Source organism: Castor canadensis, chromosome 8 (assembly GCF_047511655.1).
Source record: "Castor canadensis chromosome 8, mCasCan1.hap1v2, whole genome shotgun sequence".
NCBI classification, from domain to species: domain Eukaryota; kingdom Metazoa; phylum Chordata; class Mammalia; order Rodentia; family Castoridae; genus Castor; species Castor canadensis.
In genome coordinates, this window is record NC_133393.1 from 109,439,645 (window position 1) to 109,451,259 (window position 11,615).

Sequence of the window (11,615 nt, forward strand, 5' to 3'; positions counted from 1 at the left end):
CCTCATCACAAGAGGAAGAGTTTAGATGTTATTGTTGAACATTCAGTGTTAGCTCTATAACAGATGAACAATGACCTCAGAGGCCAGTAGCTTCTTTAACTTACAAAGTAAATGGAGAAGATATTAAGGAAGGACTCACATCTATCTTCTTGCTTACACTGTGAAGTTTAGGGCACATAATACTGGATGCATCAATGCAGGAAATATTCCAAAACTCAGAAATTTCTTCTAGTCATTGGATTTCTGTGTGTCCTATTGAGTTTTCCCGTGGCTAGGGTATTCATGAGAATGATGCTGTCGAGTGCTCTAATGGCATAGAGTGCCTTTTGAGAAGAAATCAATGGATACGGTATTTGTCTTGCATTGTAAAATGAACATTGAGTGAAAACCCAGGAAGGAATATTAAAGCTTGGACTGGAATATCCCATTATCAGAGACAGGTTTACCCAGAATTTTGTAAGCTGAATTATTTATGAATTATGAATAATTAAAAATCATTGTGCATAGTAATACAACACAAAATCTGAGATCTTTAAAGCTCTTTTCCTAAGGAAACAAATGTACAGATTGTACCAAGTAAAACATGCAGGACATAGAAAATTTCTGGGGAAAATATCTCTGCTTCAAAATTATGCTTTCCTCCTATTTCATTTTTAACAGACTTGTTCATTATTTCAAATGAAGTAATAAAATTGCAAAAGAGTATTGTCAGTGCCCTTAACTCCTGTTCCAGGTGAAATAACTAAGGGGATCAAAATAACTTCTTCCCTTTGAAGAGTCACACTATCACTGCTATCGTTCTGGCTCTGGGTACCAAACATGTATTTGATTATTATACCCCAAGAAAGTATAAGTCCATAATTAATCCAATATTTAAAAGGAAAACAATTTGATCAATAGGACCAAACCAGAATAGATACTAACTGGATGTTCTTTGAGCATTGAATTAGGAAGAACATCAAGTGTACAAAAGACTAAATGCTTAATGTTTTACCTGGTTCTGTATGTTTGGGTAGGAAAATCTGTCTCAGTATTGATTATTAAAGAATCCACATGAGGTGAAGTCTGAAAAGGTGGGATTATTCTCAGTTTTTGAACTGGATTCAACAGTAAGTTAGAGCCAAAGCTGGTACTGCCAATGGTAGAAAACAAGGGTGATTACCAAGTGATGATGTTTATGTGGCTCTGTCCTCATAGTCAAATCCAGGGCAGAGGTCTTTTAGGTTTAACCAGGGCTTCACTGAGCTAAATCCAAACCCCAGTAAGTTTATAATGACCTTTATGTTCCAACAGGGAAACGGGAGCAAGGCATTGTGGGAAAAGATTGAGGAACTTTGTTCACACCAGCCTTATTTATAGTAGTGACACACTGATTTATAATAATACAATATTAACAGTGACACCAATAGAAAAGTCTAGAGTAAGAAACTAGCTGAGCCACATGCTGCCATGTTATATATCATTTAAAGGACAGGTACATGTGCTAAGTCCATCTTGAGGAAAAGCATTTGCATAAATAATTGTAAGTGAAAAAGAGCAACACAAATTAGTGAATGTAACAAAACAATTTAATGAAAATGACCATTTCTCAAAAGTCACAGTTGATTTAAGAAGTAGAAATAGTTACCTCTTTTTTCATTGTAGTTGCACAAGGTGACTTTAAAACAGAAAAAAATTCATGCTTTGGAAATAATGCTACAGAGCCAAGTTTTACAACATCATTTTCCTGTACATTACTTTTTTAGGACATCAGAATATCTCTCCTCATGCATAAAAAATGGGGATGGGTCAGTAAATATTTCCTGCTTTGCATACAGCACAAAAGGTGGAGTTCCCAAAGGCTGGAGGAAGAAGGAAGTTTAAAGATGCTTAAATACTGGTACCAGCTTACGCTAGGCAGCTTAGTGATTGGTCTTCCCAGTCAACATGAAGGCTCTCCTTCTTCTGGGGCTTCTCCTCCTCTCTGTCAGTGTCCAAGGCAAGCAGTATAAACCGTGTGAGTTGGCCAGAACTCTAAAAAGCAAGGGAATGGATGGCTACAAAGGCATTAAACTGTCACAGTGTAAGTATACTCTGCTTTCTAACTGCAGATAGCCAGGTATGGAGCAGAGACTAGGAGGGAATGAATGGGCAGAAGAAGCTTTGCGTGTCTAAATAAATGTATGTCTTTGTGGGTTTGTATATGTAAAAACATCAGTTTGTACAGATGTGGCAGTAGTCACCTGTTCTTGCACTGAGGAGATGGCAGCAGGAAGACTGAAAGTTCGAAACCAGCAAGAGCATGGGAGATACACCAAGACTGGTCTCCAGAAACCAAGGGCTGGGGATGCATCTCAGTGGTAGAGCGCTCGCCTAGCATGTGAAGGGTCTTGGTTCAGTCCACCCACTGCAAATAATAACAGTGATGATCATGGTGATTATGCTGATTAACAAATACATCATTTGGTCCTATAGGATCAGAGATACCTTCCGAAGGAATGAAGGCCTGAGATGGGGAGATTCAATGAAATTTTAGGTTAAACAGGACCTGATGTACATTTCTAGTGCCTCTAGGCTGGCCAGTTGTCTCAGACTTAAGGCCCATGTAGGGTGAATAAAAGAACATTGCAGGGCCTGATTGCAACGTGGGTTCCGAAAGCCTTGGGTCACACAGCATTTTTCTTAAATTCTGATGCCATGCCATGGGGTTTTCAACAGCAAGATTTTGAAAAATTTTGTTGAACTCTTAGAAATAATCGGTAGGAACCTATATTCATCCTGTCTCTCCGTTTATATGGATCTCTGATATTCAGCAAAAAATGTTTTATAATTTGACCACTTTAGCTTGACTAATTTTGTTGCATTTTCTTCAAAACAGTTTAAGGTGCAATGGTACATACCTGTAGTTCCTGCTACTCTGAAGGTTGAGGCTAAAGGATCGTGAGTCCAGGAGTTCAAGGCCAATTACACAACATAGTGTGTCCCTTTTCAAAAAAAAAAGAAAAAAATGTCTCATGAGACTAGGTTTTTTGTAGCTTATTCCATAGTAATCATTGTAATCACTGTTCTTTTTAGATTGAAATCTATAACTATTTTTGCAGGAATGAGTATAGAGACGAATGGATATGTGTGTGATCCTAGCATAACCTATTCTATAATATTTTTTCCAAAATCACCTTTGTATATTAAAAGAAATTTTCTCTTCCCCACCCCCAGAAAAAACTTTTTATTTTCCCCATGAAAAGTATTTTTTCATCAGCCTATGTATGTGTTGTGAAGTTACAACGTCCTCTCAACAACTTGATTTTCCATTCTAGGCTTAATGTTGCCTGAGGGATCAGGCAACATTCAAAGGAACCACCAGCTATTTTAATATTTTGCAAAATGCCTTATATTATTTCATTAGTATGCCAAATTGATTTGCTCTGCAAATGGATTCTCACCGGGGCCCTTTAAAAGGCGTGAAGTGGACGTATGTCCATGGGACGTATGTCCACATGGACGTATGTCCACATGCCTCTTCAGCTACTGAAGAGGCAGAGGTGGAGGGATCACTTGAGTCCAGGAGTCTGATGCCAGTGTAGGAAACATAGCAACCCTATGTCAAAACAAACAAAAAACTAAACTGTTAAGATATTTTACAAGTTAAATACATCTTTGTACTTATAAAGTAAGTCACTAGTAAATAGAACTGATTTTGGAATATAGTATATATCATTTAGTGTTGGTGTTTATTTCTAAAAATAATTTCTTTTCAGGGATGTGTATTGCCAAATGGGAGAGCAATTATAACACAGGAGTTACAAACCGCAATCGAGACAAAAGCACCGATTATGGAATATTTCAGATCAATAGCCGCTACTGGTGTAATGATGGCAAAACCCCAGGAGCAAAAAATGCCTGTGGTGTGTCCTGCAAAGGTAAGACATGATAGGAAGGGTGATGCCATAGGAACAACCCGGTTATTCTTAGAAGAGTAGAGATCAGTGTATATGAAAAATTCACCAGCAATGTAGAGAAAATCCATCTCAATTTGGTTTTGTGGTCTATTCTTATTTCATCTTTTATAATGAAATGTTCTAAATGTACAAAAAATTACATCCTGCTATTAAAAAGCCAACCATATACCTGTGCATTTTTAACAGTTATTAACATTTTGGGATAGTTGCTTTTTTCTCTGTATAGACATACAAATTTTTTTGATGGTACTGAGATTTGAACTCAGGGCCTCCCACTTGCTACACAGGCATTCCACTATTTTAGCCATACTTTCAGACCAATATACATACCTTTTTTTTCTGAGAGATTTTATGGTGAACAAATTAAATTTATTAAATCTAAATTATTTAGATTGGATCTCCAAAAGGCATGGTTACTAGATAAACATTGGCACACCTAACATTACTTTTTAGATTCATGTATTTAGGATAAAAATCTTTTCTTATAAGATACAGAACATGTGGAATTCATTACATGCTTAAGGCATGAGAGAATTATATCCCAGAACTCATATGAAAATGGAAATAACATTTGGAGTCTTTAGTCCATAAAATAGTGCATAAATTCTGTCAACTTGGTATTTTTAAATTTTAAATGTTAGAATTCCCACCACAGGAGCTAGGGGAATGGCTCAAATGGTAGAAGGCTTGCCTTGCAAGCCCAAAGTCCTGGTTCAATTCCCACTACCAGCAAAAAAGTCCCAAGAGAGAGTACTTTTAGGATATATTTTTTTGGTTTTATTTTTAAAATATTCTTATTGCTAAATCTCCTTGATCATTGAATAAATTTGAAAAATACAAATAAGAAAATTTGCATCATAGTCATACTGCCCAGCATTTATAACAATTGGTAAATTTAGAGGGCTGAGAATTTGGCTCAAGTGGTTGAAAGCTTACCTAGCAAGGGCAATTCCTGAGTTCAAAACCCTGCATACCCCTAAACAATTGGTAAACATTCTTCAAAATGTATATCAATCTTGTATATAAATGTAAAGTTATATCATGCATTTATGTACCCATATAAAAACGTAAACAATATGTGTTTATAAAATTTAGTTTTATTTTATACACTTTTTAAAAATTTACTTCTTATTAAAAGAAATTATTTCCATATCACCAAATACCAATCTGCATTATCATTTTGAAGGGTGAACAGAATTCCATTATATGAATATTCTGTGATTGAATTGACTGATCCAGGTCCTATTGTTAAGTACTCAGTTTGTTTCCATTTCTCCCTTCTGTGGATCGCTATGAAGAGCTTTTTACATACATGTTTGGGTGCTTTTCTTAAGTTTCCTTAGGGTACATTTTCAATGGAAGCATTAGTAGGCAATCTTTTCAGTGTTGGGTACAAAGAAGACCGCCCATCATATTAGTTAATAATTCCAAAGTTCTGATGTCTTCAGTAAAAGAGAAAAAGACCCATTTATATCATGTCAAATTGGGAGGAACAAAGAGAAATTTACCGCCACAAACACCAGCATGTGCACTGTTGGAAAATAAATTCTCAGTCTTCTTTCCAAGCCTAACTCAGTAAAACTGGGTAAATCTAAACTAATGATGAAAGTTCTATGAAAATCATTTGCAATCTTCACTCTTCTCTTTCAGATTTGTTGAAAGATGACATCACTAAAGCCGTAGAGTGTGCAAAGAGGGTCGTCAGTGATCCACAAGGCATTAACGCATGGTAGGTTTCACCCTGTTGACCCTACTGTTGATCTATGTGGGGGAGCAGGCTTTCACAGACCAAAGCACCACTGTGAGAACTGAAAACTGCAGGGCTTCTACAAAACAATGTACTACTCCATGCTTGCAGAAACAATCTATGTAGCTGATCAGAATCTTACTCTTTTACTCCTTTGCTTACTTGAGGGTATCTCCACAGTTTTGAAGATGCTCCACACTGTACTGCTTGTCTATCTTCAAATTGTTTGCAGACTAAGTAAATGTGCAATATCTCTAAGTCAGTATTATGTTCAGCCTTCTGTGCTGTCCTGAGGGCTTTGGGGAGAAGCAAAGTACATCTCTTCATTTAGTAAACAGCAACACTGGGGACTGGCTAAGCCTGTATGGTTTTTCACATCAGAAGGGTAACGCGCTGGCATCCTAACGAGGGTGAGGGAGGCACGTGTCACACAATGGCGTGAATACCCAGTCACCACATTGTGAAGACCTGTAATTTATCATTGCTAAAATATTCTGTTTCCTCAACGGTTGTGAGAAAGTACTTCAGTGAAGAATTTTTAACCCTCTTCTCTGTGTGTTTCACTTCTCTCTAGGGTGGCGTGGAAAAAGCATTGTCTAAACAAAGATCTCTCTCAGTACGTTCGCGGATGTGGAGTGTAACTGCAGAATTTCCCTTCTTCAGCTCATGCTGCACCTTTTTCCCATTATGGGAGTTGCAGTTAAGTGAAAGGTCACACTGCCATTGTGTCCCCTTCAATAAAGCAATTTATATAAGTAGAAAGAAGATGCGTCCTTCCTTCTCAGAGCCTGATGTTCACTGATGCTTTCATTATCAGATGATATTAAGCCTACATTTTTCAGGTTGCTCGTGGATCTAATGCTGTGAAAATGTACCTGAAACCTTGATTGTCAAATACATCTCAAATACCACTCTTTATAAGGAAAAACCCAGACTTAATCATGAATCACATGAGTACTCCCTAATATTAGTTGGAAATATAACAAAAGTTTCTTTTAACACAAATTGAGCTTAGCAAAATACCAGATGTGTAGGTATAGACGCCTTCATCCATTCAGTCACTTCCACAAACAGCAAAAATAACCAATGTTTTGGGCAAGATCAAGTTTAAAAGAAGCACAATGTAACAAGCCTAAAAATGGAAATGTCCTGATTTACAGACTTTATTTACATTAAGTATATGTCCTTTGGTTTAAGTATTTGTTGCTTTCATGGAATTTAAAAAATAAGTTCAGAATTTGTTTATGAATTGGTTTTAACCCTTGAAAGAATGCTTACCTGCATCTCCCAGATCATGAAGGCATTAAGGAACAGTAATGAACTCTTGATTTTCCTTAATTTTGTTAACATAGATTCACGAATTTCAACAAAATCTGAGACAGAGGAGTTTCCATTAGTAATTATCCAGAGGAGTAGTAGTGTGATCATATTATAAAAAGAAAGGGACAATGTTATCATGAAGGGATTTGCGTGCATACCTTGTCTGTCTTCATTTAGACCCATCTAGTGTCTTTGAAGAAAGAACTATATAAGTTTCAAAAAATGTCAGATTCTTAATATCTTCTGTATCATTACATGTACATAAACATCTAGATATTACTGGACAAAAGTCCACTCATGTACAGACAAGCTCATTTCAATTCATAGCCGCAGATCTCAGATGGACCTTCAGGTAGGGCTGCCCATCTAGTCCCTTCTCTGTGATCCTGTGCTGGTATCCCCACCCTCCAGTGACTATGACTGTTTTACTTGTTCGCTGCTCTCTTCAATTCTCCAACAAACATGTTTGGTCCCACTCTGCCTGTCTTCCTCTGCCATCCTCTGCTCTCAGCAAATAATCTTGTTGACTATGGCACTGAAAGAAAAGGAGCAACTCTATACAACATCATCCCCTCCACGTCACCAAAGCAATAGTCACACCTCTCCTAGGGGAGCTCCATCCACCCACCTCATTTCTGGGGTGAAAGGTCTTTGCTCCATCATAAGCAGTGTCTCCATATAGACTCACAGTCCTGCTCTCTTGCTGCTCCAAGCTAGGCTGAGTTTCTCCATCTTTCCTGCATGTCCTCCATCATGGTCCAAACTCCCCAGGAGCCTCCCATATGAAGAACAACACTGTTGGCTGCACAACCCTCCCACCACAACTTTACATCTGTTCCTTCACAGCAAGACTTGCAGAACAAGATGTCTGTACTCATCCATGTCCATCTCCTCACATCCCACTCTTTTCTGTGCTCACCCAGCTAATACTTCTTTCCTAGAACTGCTCCAATGACTCCGTGGTGCAATCCCAGTGATCATCTGTTCTCTGCTCTTTCTTGCTCTCTCAGCAGCATTTGACAACGTGAACCCCTTCGTGCATCTAGAAACTTTACTTATCCCGCACTTAATCCTGTCTTTCCCACTACTCCTTGTCAGTCCTGCTGGCTGGTTCTTTCTGTTATTTCATTTCTAAATATGAGGGCCCCTATACATTTTTCTTATTATTTATAATATCCCTTTTATCCAGGAGTTCACTCTCCATGATATAGGTTATCTATGGTCAAAGCAATCTGAAAGTATTAAGTGGGAAGTACCAGAGGTAAATAATTCATACAATTTATCTTTCATGCCATGCTAAATTGTATGATGAAATCTCCCACTGTCCTGCCTAGAACAGGAATCATTGCTTTTCCAATGTATCTACACTGTGTATACTACCCTCTCATTAGTTACTTATTGGTCAACTCAGTTATCAAATTCACTTTGGCAGTATCCAAATACGCTTGTACAAGTATCTCATTTTACTTATATTGTGTTGTTTTGTGTTACTTTTTTTTTCCTTTATTATTCATATGTGCATACAAGGCTTGGGTCATTTCTCCCCCCTCCCTTACCACCCACTCCGCCTCCTCCCTCCTCCCCCCAACCCCCTCAATACCCAGCAGAAACTATTTTGCCCTTATTTCTAATTTTGTTGTAGAGAGAGTATAAGCAATAATAGGAAGGGACAAGGGTTTTTGCTGGTTGAGATAAGGATAGCTATACAGGGCATTGACTCACATGGATTTCCTGTGCGTGTGTGTTACCTTCTAGGTTAATTCTTTTTGATCTAACGTTTTCTCTAGTTCCTGGTCCCCTTTTCCTATTGGCCTCAGTTGCTTTTAAGGTATCTGCTTTAGTTTCTCTGCGTTAAGGACAACAAATGCTAGCTAGTTTTTTAGGTGTCTTACCTATCCTCACCCCTCCCTTGTGTGCTCTCGCTTTTATCATGTGCTCAGAGTCCAATCCCATTGTTGTCTTTGCCCTTGATCTAATGTCCACATATGAGGGAGAACATACGATTTTTGGTCTTTTGGGCCAGGCTAACCTCACTCAGAATGATGTTCTCCAATTCCATCCATTTACCAGCGAATGATAACATTTCGTTCTTCTTCATGGCTGCATAAAATTCCATTGTGTATAGATACCACATTTTCTTAATCCATTCGTCAGTGGTGGGGCATCTTGGCTGTTTCCATAACTTCGCTATTGAGAATAGTGCCGCAATAAGCATGGGTGTGCAGGTGCCTCTGGAGTAACCTGTGTCACAGTCTTTTGGGTATATCCCCAAGAGTGGTATTGCTGGATCAAATGGTAGATCAATGTCTAGCTTTTTAAGTAGCCTCCAAATTTTGTTCCAGAGTGGTTGTACTAGTTTACATTCCCACCAACAGTGTAAGAGGGTTCCTTTTTCCCCGCATCCTTGCCAACACCTGTTGTTGGTGGTGTTGCTGATGATGGCTATTCTAACGGGGGTGAGGTGGAATCTTAGTGTGGTTTTAATTTGCATTTCCTTTATTGCTAGAGATGGTGAGCATTTTTTCATGTGTTTTTTGGCCATTTGAATTTCTTCTTTTGAGAAAGTTCTGTTTAGTTCACTTGCCCATTTCTTTATTGATTCATTAATTTTGGGAGAATTTAGTTTTTTAAATTCCCTATATATTCTGGTTATCAGTCCTTTGTCTGATGTATAGCTGGCAAATATTTCCTCCCACTCTGTGGGTGTTCTCTTCAGTTTAGAGACCATTTCTTTTGATGAACAGAAGCTTTTTAGTTTTATGAGGTCCCATTTATCTATGCTATCTCTTAGTTGCTGTGCTGCGGGGGTTTCGCTGAGAAAGTTGTTACCTATACCTACTAACTCCAGAATATTTCCTACTCTTTCCTGTACCAACTTTAGAGTTTGTGGTCTGATATTAAGATCCTTGATCCATTTTGAGTTAATCTTAGTATAGGCTGATATACATGGATCTAGTTTCAGTTTTTTGCAGACTGCTAACTAGTTTTCCCAGCAGTTTTTGTTGAAGAGGCTGCTATTTCTCCATCGTATATTTTTAGCTCCTTCATCAAAGACAAGTTGGTTATAGTTGTGTGGCTTCATATCCGGGTCGTCTATTCTGTCCCACTTGTCTTCATGTCTGTTTTTGTGCCAGTGCCATGCTGTTTTTATTGTTATTGCTTTGTAATATAGTTTGAAGACAGGTATTGTGATACCTCCTGCATTGTTCTTTTGACTGAGTATTGCCTTGGCTATTCGTGGCTTCCTGTGTTTCCATATAAATTTCACGGTAGATTTTTCGATCTCTTTAATGAATGTCATTGGAATTTTGATGGGAATTGCATTAAACATGTAGATTACTTTAGGGAGTATCGACATTTTTACTATGTTGATTCTACCAATCCATGAGCATGGGAGATCTCTCCACTTTCTATAGTCTTCCTCAATCTCTTTCTTCAGAAGTGTATAGTTTTCCTTTTAGAGGTCTTTCACATCTTTTGTTAGGTTTATACCTAGGTGTTTGATTTTTTTTGAGGCTATTATAAATGGAATTATTTTCATGTATTCTTTTTCAGTTTACTCATTATTACTGTATAGAAATGCTAATGATTTTTCTATGTTGATTTTATATCCTGCTACCTTGCTATAGCTATTGATGATGTCTAGAAGCTTCTGAGTAGAGTTTTTTGGGTCTTTAAGGTATAGGATCTTGTCGTCTGCAAATAGGGATATTTTGACAGTTTCTTTACCTATTTGTATTCCTTTTATTCCTTCTTCTTGCCTAATTGCTCTGGCTAGGAATTCCAGTACTATGTTGAATAGGAGTGGAGATAGTGGGCATCCTTGTCTGGTTCCTGATTTTAGAGGGAATGATTTCAGTTTTTCTCCGTTAAGTATAATGCTGGCTGTAGGTTTGTCATATATGGCTTTTATAATGTTGAGGTACTTTCCTTCTATTCCTAGTTTTCTTAGAGCTTTTATCATGAAATGGTGTTGGATCTTATCAAAGGCTTTTTCTGCATCTATTGAGATGATCAAGTGGTTTTTGTCTTTGCTTCTGTTAATGTGGTTTATTACGTTTATTGATTTTCGTATGTTGAACCACCCCTGCATCCCTGGGATGAAGCCTACTTGGTAGTGGTGAATAATCTTTTTGATGTGTTGTTGAATTCAGTTTGCCATTATTTTGTTGAGGATTTTTGCATCAATGTTCATTAAGGAGATTGGCCTATAGTTCTCCTTTTTGGAGGTGTCTGCCTGGTTTTGGGATAAGTGTAATACTGGCTGTATAAAATGTGTTTGGCAGTTTTCCTTCCCTTTCTATTTCGTGGAACAGTTTATGGAGGGTTGGTATCAGCTCTTCTTTAAAGGTCTGATAGAATTCAGCAGAGAATCCATCAGGTCCTGGACTTTTCTTTTTGGGGAGACTCTTGATTGCTGCTTCAATTTCATTTTGTGTTATAGATCTATTGAGGTGATTAATTTCCTCTGGGTTCAGTTTTGGATGGTCGTATGTATCTAGAAATCTGTCCATTTCTTTAAGATTTTCAAATTTCTTTGAATACAGGTTCTCAAAGTAGTCTCTGATGATTTCCTGGACTTCCATGGTGTTTGTTGTTATCTCCCCTTT

At 37.7% G+C, this 11,615-nt stretch overlaps 1 protein-coding gene and 1 non-coding gene across 2 annotated transcripts; one reads left to right on the top strand and one right to left on the bottom strand.

Annotated features, from left to right (window-relative positions):
• The first annotated feature begins 1,884 nt into the window (after nt 1-1,884).
• Nucleotides 1,885-6,450, top strand: LOC109688755 (lysozyme C-like). The gene is made up of 4 exons (XM_020167288.2): nt 1,885-2,062; nt 3,738-3,899; nt 5,589-5,667; nt 6,260-6,450. Exons 1-4 carry the CDS (start codon nt 1,927-1,929, stop codon nt 6,324-6,326), a joined length of 444 nt encoding a protein of 147 aa, XP_020022877.1. The 5' UTR covers nt 1,885-1,926; the 3' UTR covers nt 6,327-6,450.
• On the bottom strand, nt 6,061-6,164 carry LOC141410670 (small nucleolar RNA U13). The gene has a single exon (XR_012435492.1). It is a non-coding gene; the product is annotated as a small nucleolar RNA U13 (small nucleolar RNA).
• Nucleotides 6,451-11,615: the final 5,165 nt, after the last annotated feature.

Excerpts from the sequence above, each read along its gene's own strand:
- LOC109688755 (XM_020167288.2), top strand. The coding sequence starts at position 1,927 with ATGAAGGCTCTCCTTCTTCTGGGGCTTCTCCTCCTCTCTGTCAGTGTC. Across the intron at positions 2,063-3,737 it reads AGGCATTAAACTGTCACAGT|GGATGTGTATTGCCAAATGG; the intron begins GTAAGTATACTC and ends ATTTCTTTTCAG. Across the intron at positions 5,668-6,259 it reads CCACAAGGCATTAACGCATG|GGTGGCGTGGAAAAAGCATT; the intron begins GTAGGTTTCACC and ends ACTTCTCTCTAG.